The sequence below is a fragment of the Plectropomus leopardus genome, chromosome 5 (assembly GCF_008729295.1).
Source record: "Plectropomus leopardus isolate mb chromosome 5, YSFRI_Pleo_2.0, whole genome shotgun sequence".
In the NCBI taxonomy this organism is placed as follows: domain Eukaryota; kingdom Metazoa; phylum Chordata; class Actinopteri; order Perciformes; family Serranidae; genus Plectropomus; species Plectropomus leopardus.
The window spans coordinates 3110002-3127411 of NC_056467.1; the positions used below are offsets into that span (position 1 = coordinate 3110002).

The window sequence follows — 17410 nt, forward strand, 5'->3', positions numbered from 1 at the left end:
TCTACTTTAGTTCCTGATCCTTTCAACCCGTAGTGCCCTCCACGACAAAACCAAAATAAAAACAGCAACTGTGTTCACAGATTAGTAGTGTGTGCCTGTGAGTGTGTGTGTGTGTGTGTGTGTGTGTATTGAAGAGAGCAAGAGAGGCCCTCTTGCAGTGACAGAAGAATCACGGGACAAGGACACATTCCTCTTTTCCAGCGTATGGCTAACAGGACTTCACAGTGTTGTTAAAGTCTGGTTTCACTCTTCTTCTGCACTCTCGGTGCAGATGCAGAGTCTGATCTGTGCCCACCGGGCAGCTGCATGCTTTATGAACTTCAGTTTACACAGTAAGACTTACAAAACTGAGAAAGAGAAAATAAATTTTTAAAATGTGCTGGAGAGCATGGAGAGTTCATGAGCAAAGGCAACAAGGCCTGGTCTGAATGATGATGGTCTGAATGCTGATATTGATATTTTTAGAGAGAACCAGACTGCGGCTACAGAGAGCTGCTGTCCTCTGCTGCTATGTTCAAGCAAAAATGAATGAATGAACATAAAAAAATATCCTAGCAAAGACAACTAATGTCCAACAGTTATTATTGTTGTTCTTTAAAGTGCAAAAAATAAAATAAGATACTGGTTGACTTGAAGTAGGGCTGGGCGATATGGAAAAAAGTCTTATCACGATTTCATATCAGTTGATATCGATATATTTCACGATATACATCAACTCACTATTTCTGTCAAGCTTAAAGGTCCCTTTTGACTCCTAAGTGAGATATGAAGATATCATAAGGTTAATTTTGGTTTAAATATTTATTTTCTGTCAGACATTGAACATGACAAATATACTGTAGAACAGGCATCACCAACTGGAGGACCTATTCTACTAAAATTCACAGAGGTCCAGTTACTAAAATTTCCTCCCAGCAAAGGTCTGAACCCCATACCTTAAATCAATATCACAATTAACTGAACATTTTACTTTAATTACGATTAATGAACGATTATTTTGCTTTTTGCTCTTTTTTTGTGGTTTGTTTTTTGCCCTGAGTGTTGGTGTTTCTACATAATTCAAAGTCTGATTAAACCTGAAACTAACACAAAGTAGTCAGCGCTGTGGCTGTCAAACACTCAGCTGTTCCAGAGTCAAAGTCGTTCACTGCATTTAGTTCGCTGCGGTGCTTTTCTTATTATCATTGGCTGTTCATGTTGTCTGTCAAAACATGGCTGGAACGCGTTTTATCGACATTCTTTCGACTACATCTCATATTTCAATCAAGGAAAAGTTATATCGCAATTTATATCGTTATCATTTTATCGCCCCGCCCTAACCTGAAGCAATGTTAGTCGACTCAGAATCTCCATCTAATGATTCAAATGTCCGACTTTCAAGGGCCTTTTTGGCTTTGAAAGGGATCAAAAAATTAAAATAGAGTCCAACGTTTGCATGCTTTGTCTTATTTACTGTAGTCACATGAGACCATGAATGACTAAAGAGAAGACACAGTGGCCTATATCAGACAAATCATCTATGACTCATTCACACAAATGAGGTTTTATTCCATGATTAGTGTGAGACAAAGTGAGATTCTGCTATTACTGAGCACGGTAGACAGTATTGTCTGAAGAGATTTCAAATGTAAAGGGAAAGAATCTTAGAGATAGGGTTATTTATCATTAATCAGCTGGAGGAGAACCAAAGTCCGCTCTAATACCAGACCTTAATCCTGGAGCACTCTGACAGAGGTTCCTATGTTGAGATTTGGGGAAATCCCAGTAGGTTTGGCTCTACAATGAGAACTGATAAAAAGAAATTTTCCATTACTACACATGACACTAAACATCAAGGTCATGTCCGCATCACAATACTCAACAGCTGTTAGAATTAAAATGAAATAGAAAAATAAATATGGGATTTACTCCATTCAACTGACATAAAAAAACGGCTACAATGTTTGTTTCAATAGGATATTTTAGTTTGCAACACGCCAAAATACCTTGTTATAATGAAAACTGTCTTTTTCTTATCATAAGATGCAGTTGGAGCTGTTTTTATTCAATGTGTGTTTGACTTCCCTTGTTTGAATAGAGATAAGATAGGTCTAACAGCCATATCTGACCAAGCATAATGCACCATTAAGAAAAGAAAGAAAAAAAGAAGAGAACGAGCTATGCTGATCACTGTGTGAGAAAGATATCAACAGTTTGTCTGCACATTTTCTGAAAACCTTTAGTAAACAGCCAGTTTCACTTATCTAACTCACAAGGTCTCAAACATGATCTAGCTCCTGGAAGACTCAAGTTGTTGTCGTATTGTTGGCTGATCTTTCTTGACTTAAGCTTTATTAATAAATGATGACCATGTGCTCACTTGTCCAGTATTTTTTGTGAGAGGCCCCTCAGCTGCTGCTGCGTGACTGCAACATTTTATTTAAAATTCTTCATTTTCAATGATTTTTGGAAGCTAGATGTGTAACAAATACCCATTTATTTATCATCTTCTTGGTTTTACAATCATTAGTTAGATCAAGATCGTCATCTGTAGCAGCTGGCTACGACATGACTGCAACCTTACTGCACGAGCTGTATCATTTTTGACTGTCCCTAGCAGTTCTTCATTTACATTTGTATTCGTTTTTAGGAGAAAAAAAGATAATCTATGTTACAATTTTACGCTCCTATTAACACCTTCGTCCCAGCATACTGCGGTCTCTGAAATGCTAATCTATCTGTTGGCTGAACCTTCTTTTTTCTGATGTTAGTTGGGTTTCAATCCAAATGTAGCGCAAATCTTTACCAAAATGCAAATGCATGCGCTTTCCATCCACTATGGTTGGGAGCTGGTTCATCAAGATAAGCAGTAGGTGGCGCTAATTCTCTAGTCAGGTGCCACAGAAGAGGAGGGCGCATGGAGATGACGAAATTAAAAGGGCAGCCAGGAAAACCTCAAATGAAGGTAAACAATGGATTTGTAATAGCAGAGTGCAAAAAAAATGAAAAAATCTGAAAAAATAGAGGTCCGCACACCGGGGAGCTCCCCTTAAAGGATTTTATTCTGCAAAAACAAGTGACGTTTAGTGCTAAAAATTCATTTTTCATTCAAATTCAAAAATTCATTTTAAAAATATTTGGCTGACATTAAGTAGTCGCTTCAGGTTGAGTTTTACAAACAGACAAGTCCTGATGCAGCTGCAATGAAAGACATATATTTTACTCCAAAGACTTCCCAAATCAGAGGAAGGAAGGAAGTTATGGTGCTTTTGTAAGCAGATACACATTAACAAAACATCCCAGCTGCTTCCGAATAACACAACCTAAAAGAAAAAAATGTTTTACATTATTAGTATGTTGATTATACAAATAAGAAGAAGTCATGTGTTACTTATTTGCTCTTTGGACAATACTGTTTCTGATAAACATGCCAGTACTGAGTACCGAGCTAAAGAAAGAGAAACCGTGTGAGACTGGTGGTGGAGTGTTGTGTTTCGGGGGTTTTCAGAGGGAGGTAGAGGACAGCTGTCAATCCTCACAGCCTCCAGGCCAACATGAAACCTGCTGCTGGCTCAGCAACTGTAGTCAGACAGCTGTCCTGGGAGCTGCTTACCGAGGTTAGACCGATACACACGGCTTATATCGGCCATTTATTGAAAATCTGACAGCAGCCAGGAAGCATAAGTCAACTTCACTACCACAGTGAGTGAGAGTTAATATGTATTTTGGTCTGAAATACTACACAAATCCCACACAACACCTTTTATTCTTAATAAAATGAACAACCAGATCTCTCCTCTTAGTATTAAATGTAAGTGAAACATTGGGACAAACATTCCCAACTTTTGGGAATGCCGTATCTTGAAATTCTGGAGCAACATTGGACAAGAATTGAGCAAAATGTTTTCACTGAAAATAACCAAAGATCCAGGCCTCCTCATACTGAGCTTGCCATCCAAAACACTGTCCCTGAGTAAATATAGCTTCAAGCTATGAGATGTATTTTAAAGCAGTGGATACGTGACAAACCTCCCTCAGTCACACAGTGGCACCGCAAAAACATAACGTCTTACCCTCAGGAAGACTAACGGCACGAGTGAAGGGAGATGATGGTCTATTTGAGAGAACTTGGTCATCTTTCTTTCTGTATCTGCATTTTTCTATATAGATGGTGTTTTTTTCCCTTTAATTTTTCTGCTTTAGTTATTGTCAAATTCTATTATTATTATTTTTTTTAAATGTATTTTTTGTTTCTTTCAATCTGAGATATCTTTGAGAATGTGGAGAGCACTGAACTGTTAAGTTAAAAAAAAACTAAAAAACTTTTTAGTTTCCTTGGGATAGCGAAGGAATGACCCGACTTCCTCTGCTTCTAATGTGCTTACCCTAAAATTCTTACCCTTGTCCTAATCAATTTCAGTTCTTTTGCTAAAACCTAATCAATCTGACCAACAAAGTGCTATTTCAGCAAATCATAGAGAGAGTAGGGCGGATCATTTCTTCCCACTCCCAAGGAAATTAAAAAGTTTGTAGTTTTTAGTTTCTTTGCGACATCCTACATAGTCATTTTGTTGTGTTCTCTCCTACTGATACTTTTAAATGTAACGTTAACGTTAATTAGCGCCACTAAATGTTTTATCTTTATTCATCCAACTAGGTTTGCAACTGTTTGAGATTTTCATGGTATTATAAACGTACAGAATTATTATTATTATTATCAGTAACAGTAACAGTTTTTGGTTAAACAAATCTGCTCCTGTGGAGCTTGAATGTGCATAGGAGTAAGTCATCCTGTATAGAAATGTCATCTGTTGTGTGTTTCTGTGTCATATTGTTTGTGTTTTATGTGTTTTTATTATGTTTTTACACTTGCTGTAACTCAAATTGCCCTCTGGAAAAAATACAAAAATTGAATTAAAATGTTTTATTACTGTTATTGAAACCTGAAACCATTTATTTTCATGGAAGTATAAGAGGAAGTATAAAATTAAAATTACTAAAATAAAAGTGATACTCTCCATTCTTTCTTTCAATACCTTTAACAAGCAATCGTACGTGGTATGATAACTGTTATTTTTCATATCATGGTATAAAACCGGTATACTACTGCAACGCTACATCCAGCTCCTAATATTTTCATATAGTGAATGGTATTGCACTCATTTTTCCTTGACACATTTTTATGAAAAATCTGACATAAACAAATACTTCAGGAATGCAAACAATACTGAATAATTTTATACTGGGTATTTAAGGCATCAGATGGTAAAATTTCAAGATGCTGAATACTGGAAAAGAGAAAGAGAGACAGATTTTAGCAGCCTAGAAACATTATAGTATCAACATTTAAAAGTCCACGTTGCTAAAACCTTGATACTAACGCTGTGCTACATTTGTCCCTCTTACACTGCTCATGTAGTATCTCTCCATCTGTGCCTGAGGCAACAAGCTGATAATGACACACAGCCTCTGGTTCCAGAGTCAAATAAAGACTGACTGTGAAATCGTCTAGGAACGAGAGCCAGATGAATACTGCGGGTCACTATAAACAGAAATTAAGCACAAAACACCACAAACAACAACTTTAATAAGGCCCTTCTTCCTTGCTTGTGGGTTAATTTGTCTTGCAAAGCTGCCTGCGCTACCTTGACTTTCACACAACCATGGTGAGATATTGGACTGGAGACAAGGGCCCCATAATCTGATAGCGCTGTCTGTTTGCCTGCTTCCGGACAGAGCTTCAAATGAACCATGATATGATCACTGAGCTACAGTGGAAGTGCACCAGTGAACGACAGCAGCTATATCCAGACAGTGATGCACCTCTCCTATTTCAGGAAGGAGACTAATGACATTTATATGACCTTGTTAGAGGCTCCCTATTGAAGCAGATATATAATGATGACACATCAAATGTAATTGTGGGTATATCTGTTTGATTTTACAATCATCTTCAAATAGTCCCAAAGAGCCAGGGAGGCTGAATGGAAGCAAACCTTGAGAATGAGCTCACATTCATCTGCATTTCAAAGATACTGGGCTAAAAAAACAAGGGAATGACTCAATAATTCATGAGAGTTACCAACTCCACAGCACTTGAGAGTTCCCATAGCTGGGATATACTGTATGCAGCTCTCACAGATGTAGCTGACTTGAACCCACGTACTGGAGACATTTTCTTTTCCTCCTTCAAAATCAGCAAATATGCAACCCTTGAGCTGAGCCATACAGAAAATACATTTCCTATGTAGACAGCTGTTGTGAAATGGCAGAGAAAACACTAAATCAGCACTGAGAAAACGAAGCGCTAACATGGCACTGTAAATGCAAATATGTCATCCGTCAGTGTTTTCGACTGAGCATCGGGGACCCAGAAGATATAAATTGTGCATTATAGTTCTCAGTGTAACACTATACACTTTTTTGACCAGTGTAGCAATTGTGAAAAACCACATTATCTACACAGGAAGTGAGTGGGCGTCCATTTGATGGAGGATTCGAATCTTACTTCATAAACTGACAACAGCTGTTTGTCGACCTAAATTAAGGCCAAATATACAGTATCACATTTCAAGTCTGCCTCTAAGTCTTTGTTAAATTCCTGCATTGAGACATCAATGCAAAACACTGCAATGCGAATTTAGTCCAATTTTAGCTGCTTTAAAAGTGCTACGAGGCACACTTTGTTAAGTCTTATGAAACATCTTTAGGAGATCATCTACTCTTTGGGGGTATAACACGAGATGACACCGTTTCAAACACAGAACTAACTTTAATTATTAATCCGGGACTTTGTATCTCCACATACTGATTCGATCACACTAATAAGACAGCTGTGGGTACAATGAAAGCAGACCGGAGACGCTGTGGTGAGGCAATGAAACGCTTTCACTTCTTTATCTGTTTCTTTTCGGTGCTTCTAATTCTACCTACTGCCAATGGAGCCCAGAGATACTGACTACATAAAAGACAGAGGAAAAAGAAACTGGAGTTGGAGATCTAATAACTCATAAATTTCAAATAAGTAGAGATGAGAGAGAAATAAGAAAACTCTAAAGAAGATTGTGTTGTCAAAACAAAAGTCTAGAACTCTGGAGAATTTTCTCCTTCATATTGATTAACTTCCTCACTTGAGAGTGATGCTATTTAACCAAGTATAAGTCCACACATGCAAGTATTTTTACAAGCATAGCTTTTTTTTTTTTTGTTTGTTTTTTCTATGCACTTTGGCCATACACACAAAAAAAGAGTTTTTGGTCACTAAAAACAGGCATTTTGGAAAACTCCAGCCAGGGTGGAGATATTCCGAAACTCAGTTTCCAGTGTTTATGTGTAGACAGGAAAAACTGAGTTCTTTGGCTTGCCTCCTTTGTTTTTGACATCAGAGTGCATCTTAATCTCCGCCTGCAATACACTGTATTTCCTCATCTCAGATTAGATTAGATTAGAATAGATTAGAATAGAATAGAATAGAATAGAATAGAAATACTTTATTAATTCCGTGAGGGAAACTGTTTTGTTAAATCAGCAAATAAGAGAGCAGCAACTGAAATATTTGTTAAAAAGGGCAGCATAATACATACATTATATATATATACAAAGGAAGGCACTAAAGAGCAATAAAAGAGAAAAAATATGCAAAAAGTCAGTCTTTGCAAACATATAATCGCTTAGTCCCTGGGAGTTTGTACTCACTGAGCTTGCCGAGTTTATACTTCCAAGTTTGCAAGTCCAAACTTGGCCAACTTGGTACTGAGAAGGCCCGTCTAATGTCAACCAGTTCTTACTTTGGTAGACAACAATGTACACTTGTCGGATTCCATTATTCACAGTGAGAAGCTGATTTTCACCATTATTAAATTATTTTAAGGACCTCTCAGAGTGAGAACTTCAGTGAAATCAGAGGAAGATGTCTGTATCCTCTAGCTGAACTTTTTTCATGCATGGACTGCAAATGTGCCGGAACAAGATCCGATGTCTCAGGATCACGGATCTATTATCTTTCTGAGAAAAAAAACTGATACATACTGAGCTTTGCTGTCTCACTCTCTCGTCGTTCTGTGCCAACATGCAGAGATACTTAAGCAGCCCAGTCAGCCTATTCTCGTAAAAATGAGCATGACTCTGCTTGTTTCATGTCTAATTGATCATCACATTAAGAGTTAGCTGACATGCACAAGGCTGTCATTTACAAAGGCGGAGAGATGCACCTTGTGACTTGCTAGAAGCTTTTTTCTCTCTGGAGAGAAGAATAATTTGCACGATCGATTTTGTTTTCAAAGTGATTTAACCTGAAGGCGTTATACGGTAGACCTGCAGTCAATTCCTAGTTCCAGGATAATGGAAATGTCTGTGTTAATAACAGCAAGATGGTTTTTGTTCATTGGCAGTACTCAGTAACTGGCCGGAGACTGTGCCTCTTATTACATTATTACTGTCTTTTTTGTTGAACTAAAAGACATTTCAACTGAAATAAAATCAAACTTCTAAGACAGACACATTATTTCTTCTGCTCTGGAGTTGTAGTCTAAAAGAAAAGTTCATTAAATGGCACATTAGAGCTCTACATTTTACCAAAAATGATAATATACTTTACATTATGTTAAATCAACACAACACGAAATGAGAGCGAGCGAGGTGCAACCGAGATCCTCGGCTTTGACTCAAACTGAGACCTTGTGAGTCATGGTTTGCGTCTTCACCCCTTAATTTAAATCTCTTTATTAATAATTTTCCAAATAACTAAGCCACAATAGTTGGAGATAATGGTTCAGTTTAGGGCTTAGCGTAATCTAAAAATGTTTGATATTGGTGCCAATATGTTTTGTGTTTAAACTGGCCCTGAAACATTCCAGTACTTTATACTTTTTTTTTATATATTAAGCTTCTTTTGAGATTCATCATAATTTTTTTCTTTATGCTGCTATATCTTGGATGTTACATTGTAAATATATAAACAATAATTGTGCTGTCACTTGCTGGTATTGCTTGCATGCAGAAAATGTTTCTTGCTTTTCCATGTTTTTTGTGTCTTTTTGTATAAATTGTCCAGAAGTGAGCACGATCGTGCTGCAGGCTAATCCTTTGGGGCAATAGTGCAAAGTCACTGAACATCCACTAAAAGTGCTTGTTTTGGTTGTTTTGGTTCAAACTAGGGACGATAACAATTAATCGACGATCAATTAATCGATTGTAAAAAATGTAATCCAACATGTGAAATTTAATCAATGAATCCATAGGCTATGCAGTGCTGTCTAAGTATATGCAATATGCTGCTGTGAGCTTTGATTGAGGGAAAAACACATTTGGTATTGTTTAAAATAAACAATGGTTTTTCAGGGTTTTTTTCAAATAATGATCAATTAAGTAATCAATCTAGTGACCAATAACTGATTGAGGAAATGCTTACAATATGCAACCCAATTTCAAACCAAGTCTCACTTAAGAAGGGTTTTGTTCTAAAGTCTCAACAGATGAATCATTGCAGGAAGACAATCACTAACAGACCGGATCAAGGGAAAGGTGGAGAACCAGAGTTACCGCCTTGCAGCTGTATGCTCTCACAAACCGGTCAAGTTCCAGTTTATGTCCATGTCTTTTCAGAGTCATATATAGCTGTGACAGTAGCTTTAAATATGGATGTTGCTGCAGAGGAGCTCCTTAATCTAAAATACGGAGCTCTGCTTCGCACACAGCTCCAACCCAACATCACAAAAGATCTATACAAGCAGCACAGTTTGAAGGTGAGCACCCAAGATTAGGGTCATCACTTCAGTATGTCACCAAATGTCTCTCCTTCTGTTCCTGAGTCACGACCTTGAATAAGGGCCAGTAAAATGTTTGCAGAACACAATGATATCACAGTGAAGTTGACATTTAATGTTTTGAATATATCATCTTATCCTATTCGGCATTTGTGTGAAATTTTGCTATATCTTCAGTTATGGCCAGAAACATGTTTTATGAGGTTACAGTGACCAAGTGGACGTTTGTGCCAAATTTGGAGATTATTCTTTAAGGCCTTCCCTGATCCAGAAACATCTGATAAAAAAAAAAAAAGTTTAAAACAGCCATTCTGTCTGAGCAATTTGGACTTTTGGCAATTTTTGATACTCAATGCTACTAATAACAATAATAAAGCAGTCAGATTAAATATCCGGTCTTATTGAAGCATTTTTCCAACATCCCAGGCAATAAATTTGAAAGTAAAAACCTCATTTAATATCTCTGCCGTAATTGTTTTATAAATCATACTGTCTTGTACTGATATCACGAAACTTTATCACATAAAGCTGGTGGGTATCTGCTCTTTATTGTGTGAACATTGGTAGCAATGTGGGAATGCCCCCGAACCAAAACAAAGGCCTGACTAGAACACCAGATAAATTTAATCTCCCTCCACAGAAATAATCCTTTTAGAGCAGAACCAGGACACCTGAAGTTGTTCAGGAAATTTAGTGGGTCAACCACTTTAGACAGAGAAAAGAGGGAGCGAGACAGACAGACGGAGAAAGGGAGTTAATAGTGGCCATGTCAAGGCCAAGCAGGCTGATATAAAAGAGGTTGTGGCTTCCCTAAGGGAGTGTGTTCTAGGCCAGCGCTGGCCTGCCTGGGGGCCTATCATCGTCTGCTGTGTCCATTCAGCAAACCACAGCACACTTTCTCTGACACACACACACACTCGCAAACACTTACACACAACAAACACTCTTGACGTGTGACATCTGTCTGGGTGAAAGGGCTGGAAAGACTCCCAAGGTTAAGTGTGTGCGCTGAGAAAAAGAGAAGTGACGTGAGAACCACCCCCCAGACTTCAAACAATATGGACAAAAATAGGTTTTGCTGCTTTCCCTAATTAATATGACACAATGCTGATTCTACCATAGAGGGTTTATGAAAGCTTTTCCATCTGCTGCTCTGACCGCCTGGTGTCAGAGAGGTCGTTCCTTGGAAAATCCTCTGAAACGCAGGAAGTGATGTGTTGTTTTTTTTTTTACTTAAAAGATTTGTTTATAATAAAAAGTAGAAGTTCTAGATATTCAGCGTGCATGGAAAATTATGTAACAGTGATGGACATAGCATTTGACAAACAAATTATCTCTGAAAGTTGCTTTGCAAACTGCCTGCCAAAATTTGCTTACAGTAGTTGTCTATGCAGCGGTATAAAACAAGAAACTGCTGTGAACAAATGCTCAAAATATGTGATAAGAAACAGTGTCACCATGATGTAGTTTATCTGTCAAAGCGGACGAATACATTTATCTTCACAATGTAAAGCCCCACCCTGTACATATTTTGATCACATTTCCAGGAACTAAAAGTTAAAGATCAGTCGGGCAGCAAAAAGTTCTCATGAACCAACTGTACATGAACTACTCAGCACCAAACGTCAAAGTTAGCAGCTAGCAAGTGAACAAAGTACAAGGGTCTGCTGAATATGTTTTAGACAACTTTGCTTAGAAACCGGTGCTTTGAAACAGGTGCTAAAAAAAAAAAAAAAAAAATTAGGGGGAAAATGATAAAAAGTTAGGCCTCAAAAATTACCTGAAAATTTAAAAAAACAAAAAATCAAATTAACATTAAAAAATGATAATATTAATAAATATGAATGCATTCTTTTGTGTAACAAAGTTTTAATTGTATAATTTAAGTTATTATTTCACCACTTTATTTGGATAATTTTTTAGTGATTCTCTTTCTTTTTCACTCTCTCTCTCAGCTATTTTTTAGGTCATTTTCTTGTCACCTTTTATGAATTCTGCCTTTATTCCAATGTTTTTGAAAGAAATGAAATCAATTTGCTCATGTTTTAAAGATTTAAATTCTTGTGAAAGATGTCTAATCGCACCACAAGAAAACTGATAATCCAGGTTTTAGAGGGTTAAAGTAATAGATAATAGTTGTAGGGGAAACATCTAAATAACAAAATGTTGAAATGTTTTTAACTCCAATATTGTATTAATGCATGAATGCCAAATTTTGATTATTCACTACATAAATTATCAATTTTGCAAAAACAAAACTTAGCTTACTAGAATAATAAAATCAATTGTTTTTACAGTCCAATACAAACATTTAGCTGCAGTAAAAACAAATGAGGTGCAATGAGACTGAAAACATATTTAATTTCTTTGCATGCAGACTGCATTCTCTGGTGTTGGTTGAGTGTCATACACACACTTTTTCATCAGTTAATTTTATGGGCGATCATTAAAATAAAACGCTGATACAGATAATCTTAAAAATGCCAAATATCAGCCCCAATAATCGGCCAGGCCAATAATCTGTCGACCCCGTATGAATACATATAAATTGTGTTGTCAGTGAATTAAGTCAGCAAGTAAATTGTTGCACTTGATCCCGTTTGAGGCTCAAACATGGACCTTTCCATGGACCTTGGGCCTGTGCGCTGTCTTCCACTGACTCAGTGTCCATTCGACTTAAAATCAGAGCCAGGGATCGACACTGACTCACAGGGGACAGCTCTGACACCACAGACCTCCAGCCCTTTGGCAGCTGTAGCGTGGCTCAGTGCTCTTTAGCAGACGTGATTCGAGCCATTTCACCTTCGTTCCTCGAATTCCTAAACAACGTAAAAGTGAACATATAACAATGCCGGTTCTAGGCATGGGCATGAGCGGGCAGTGCCCCCCCAAATGCTCCACCTGCCCCACTACCACCAAACATAGGCATCTTTAGCCCCCAAAACTTCTCACTTTAAGAGGTTATTGTCACTAAAGCAAGGATGCCCATACATGTTTCCAGGATTTTAGGAAGTTTCTAGGGTTTTAGGGCATTTCAAGAATCTTAGGGCATTTTTAGGATTTTAGGGCATTTTTAGGATTTTAGGACATTTCTTGGGTTTTTGGACATTTCTAGGATTTTAGGGCATTTATTGGGTTTTCATTTCGAGAATTTAAGGACATTTCTTGGAATTTAGGATGTTTCTAGGATATTAGGATGTTTCTAGGGTTTTTGGAAGATTTCTGTGATTTTAGGGCCATTCTGTGATTTTAGGACATTCTCCAATGAGGAGACATTTCTAGGACATTTCTAGGATTTAGGACTTTTCTCAGATTTTCGGGCATTTCTAGGATTTCAGGACATTTCTAGGATTTTAGGACATTAGGGTCTTAGCTAGGACGGGGTACAGGGGTACGGGTGATTCTCCACCAGCACCTTTTTTGATAAACAAGCTCTTTTTTGATGCTGTTTTATGCACTCTAGCACCTTATGTATACTAAAAATACCGAAACAATTCCCAGTGTGAATCACTGTGAGTTAGAAAATAGTTGAGGGGCCATCCGGCACCAGATTTGGCCCGCAAGTCATAAGTTGAGTATCACTGCCATTGTGCATAAAACTGGGCTTGTTTATCAAAAAGCTTTGGAAAAAAACATGAAACAGCTCAGCATACACACCTATGGATGATCTCATATTACTCACCAACATCTCTTACTGCCCCCACATTCAAAGCAGAACTGGGCCTGATATATAACCAAAAACTGCCAAATATCACCATGATAAATCCTACCTATTGTTTTCCAGTATTTAATAATAACTGTGTGTTAATTGCTGCTTTCCTGGCTGGTGATATACAGCAGTGTTGTGTTTACAGTGAGAGCCTGTAGCCGACAGGACGGATGTGAACTCATTGATCTCGCCAAGTCAAAGACAGTCCCTCCATTCAGCAGCAGCAGAGGACGCAGGGTGAACCATATGACACCCCCCCTCCACAAACACACTCAGTCATGACTTCATGACTCCTGACTCCAGTTTGCTCAATAGCTTACATATGACACCTCCTCAAGAATATAGCTACAACAACATACGTTTTGACGTAACTGAAACTGACATACCGTAAAACTTCAAATAAAACCCTATTCCAATTAAACACTCAGTCCCTTTTATAGCCCAGTGTGTCGACACATTTTGACAAATAAATGGCTCTCTCAGTTACAAGCCAGTCGCCATGAAGTTCATTTCTATAGAAGTTCTTTGGATGTATAAAAGCGAGTTGTTAGCTACCAACAGGAAATAAATTGGATGATTAGATCGCCCATACAGATACCAGAAGATATGTTTAAACTTTTGTCAATATGGACATACTACTTACAATGTCAGCTTGGCAAGATTCTCTACTATTCAATAATTTGGTTAATTTTACCGAAACCATGAGCACCAATGAAGACAGTTTTTCCAGCAGAGTAAACAAGAGAAATGCAAAAAAAAAAGAGATTAGCAGATGTATAAAACTATTTTTTAAAAGCAAAGGAAAATGTCCAGTTAAATATGTTCATGATTATATATTGAAAATTATTTTAAAGAATTATTAGATTTTTTTTTTTCAGGTCTTGGTTCACACTTTGTATTTTTTTTTGTTTTAATTTCTCCGTTTCTTTTTGTCAGAAGATTTTTTTAGGTTTTTTGGCAAATTTTCAGGTAATTTTTGCACAGATTTCTTGCTAACTCCCTGAGTAATTTCTTCTTTTGTTGCTCATTACATTCTTCCCATGTTTTTGGAAAAATAAAGCCAATATGCCCAGGACTCGAAGGGTTAAACCAACATTTCCCATCTTTGCTAAACAACAGTTTTGAGAGAAAATAATTAAAAGCCTGTCCCATATAAACCACTGTCCCAAATACAGCCTGTTGAGTTCAATGATTTGAGCAAATTAACGATTTAACCTAATAATAAAAGTTTTACAGTAAAATAAGTGGGAAAATAAAACTTTTTTTTAACACACAGTGTTTGTGAATAACGCTTAACAGTTAATTGGAGCTTCAATTTAAACAAATATAAAAAGTAAAATATCGTTTTTGTGACATTTGATGCTAACCGTTAACACTTCTAACGGCTCTTTCTGGCTAACTCCGTCTCGCGCCACTCACCTCCTCGCTTATGTGCTTTTTAAAAACAAAAATCACCCAAAACCGACGTTAATTGTGCTGTTTTGTTGTGTTTTTTCTGCTAAAACACACTTTATTCGACTGTCTTCGGTTGTGTGCGGTTGTAAATGGGGAGAACCAGCTAGCTGCGCACGGTGAAATCCAGGGAAACAGCGAGCGAGCGTGGAAGTGATGCTGCGTTTGACCCGTCCGGTACTCCCGTAAACACAGCCGGTACTCCCGTTAACACAGCCGGTACTCAGTGCTCACACACCGGCCATGTCCCCGTCTGCTCCCCACACACACACACACACACACACACGGTGTTTCGGTTGGTGTACTTACGCCCTCGGTCGGGGGAAGCCCATGGATAACAGCACGTCCAGGTTGGAGCCACATTTCACTGAACCCGACCGGTTCTGCCGGAGCCTCCGAGGGAGAATTTTGCTGTAGAGGTCCTCTTTGGCAGCCATGGTCCACTGAGTCACCTACGAGTCCGATACAGTCCGCCACCAGACCTCCCGCTAGTCCATGAGCTTCGGTAAGGTCCGCATGAGTGGAGAGGTAAAAGGCAACTAACGCCGAGCGGGGCTGGGAGCAGCGCTGTGCGGCCGGGCAGAGCCCCGCTACTCCGCCCACCGGAGGAAGCAGCGAATTAGATCCGCTCACTGCGTGTGTTCAGTGCAGGAGGCACAACACTCAAAATACAGGGCCACAACACTCAAAATACAGGGTCACAACACTCAAAATACAGGGTCACAACACTCAAAATACAGGGTCACAACACTGGGTCACAACACTCAAAATACCGGGCCACAACACTCAAAATACAGGAAAATACCGGGTCACAACACTCAAAATACAGGGCACAACACTCAAAATACAGGGTCCACAACACTCAAAATACAGGGTCACAACACCGGGTCACAACACTCAAAATACAGGGCCACAACACTCAAAATACAGGGCCACAACACTCAAAATACAGGGTCACAACACTCAAAATACAGGGTCACAACACACGGGTCACAACACTCAAAATACAGGGCCACAACACTCAAAATACTGGGTCACAACACCGGGTCACAACATTCAAAATACCGGGCCACAACACTCAAAATACAGGGCCACAACACTCAAAATACAGGGTCACAATACACTCACAAATACCGGGTCACAACACCGGGCCACAACACTCAAAATACCGGGCCACAACTCAAAATACCGGGTCACAACTCTCAAAATACAGGGCCACAACACTCAAAATACAGGGCCACAACACTCAAAATACCGGTCACAACACCGGCCACAACACTCAAACCGGGTCACAACAGGGCCACAACACTCAAAATACCGGGTCACAACACCGGGTCACAACTCTCAAAATACAGGGCCACAACACTCAAAATACAGGGCCACAACACTCAAAATACACAACGAGGCTGGGGTCACACACTGTCACACACAAGCTGGTTTAAGTAGGTGAGTTTAACCTAAAACAGGGTCAGCAACCTTTTCAACCAAAAGGCCCATTTTTGACAAAAATAATTTCAAAAACCTGTATGGGACCGCAAAACACTATTAGAGACTTATAGTTAACTTAAATCAACCTATGGGTCTAAATAAGTCAATATTAAATATATATTTAATATATTAACTCCATAGCATTGGGCATTGTCATGTTTTAAAAACAGGGAAACAACATTCTTTATTTTTATTTATTGTATGTATGTTTTAATTCTCATGTTATGTTTGTATAACACTGCTGCCTCTTGGCCAGGTCGCTTTTGAAAAAGAGATTTCATATCTGGTTAAATAAAGGTTAATTAAAAAAATATAAATTATTTGTCGAAATAAGTATTTATTGATATGTTTTAACACTGGTATCTTTAGCCCAAAATTTCTCACTTTAAGAGGTTATTGTCACTAAAGCAAAGATACTCACAATTTGCCTTACATTTTTCTAGGAATTTAGGACATTTCTGTGATTTTAGGACGATTCTAAGATTTAAGGACATTTCTAGGATGTTAGGACACCTTGGGTTTTAGGACATTCAGGGATTTAAGGAAATTTCTTGAAATTTAGGACGTTTCTAGGATTTCACAAGATTTCTGTGATTTTAGGACATTTTGGTGATTTGAGGACAATCCTAGGATTTTCGGATATTTCTCCCATTTTAGGAAATTTCTTGGATTTTACAACATTTCTAAATTTTTAAAACGTTTCTCTGATTTTAGGGCAACTAGGATTTTCGGACATTAGGGTCTTAGCTAGGACCACTCTGGCCCTTTATGCATACTAAAAAATGAAACAAACCCAAGGGTGAATCACTATATAATAATATTTTATATAATAAATAATTTTAAAAAACCTGGCTGGGGCCGCAAAACATATTTGAGACTTACAGTTAACTTAAATCAGCCTATTAGGTCTAAATAAGTCAATATTATTTGTCTAAATAAGTATTTATTGATATGTGTTAACATAGGCATCTTTAGCCCCAAAGATTCTCACTTAAAGAGGTTATACTCACTTTGCATT

At 38.1% G+C, this 17410-nt stretch overlaps 1 protein-coding gene across 1 annotated transcript in view; it reads right to left on the reverse strand.

The window, feature by feature from the left end:
* LOC121943299 (ubiquitin-associated and SH3 domain-containing protein B-like) overlaps positions 1-15419 on the reverse strand; it is a 53780-nt gene extending 38361 nt beyond the window's left edge. Inside the window, exon 1 of the mRNA XM_042486808.1 lies at positions 15214-15419. Within this exon, the coding sequence (XP_042342742.1) occupies positions 15214-15341 (128 nt within the window). The 5' untranslated portion in view covers positions 15342-15419. The remainder of the gene's footprint in view (positions 1-15213) is intronic.
* Positions 15420-17410: the final 1991 nt, after the last annotated feature.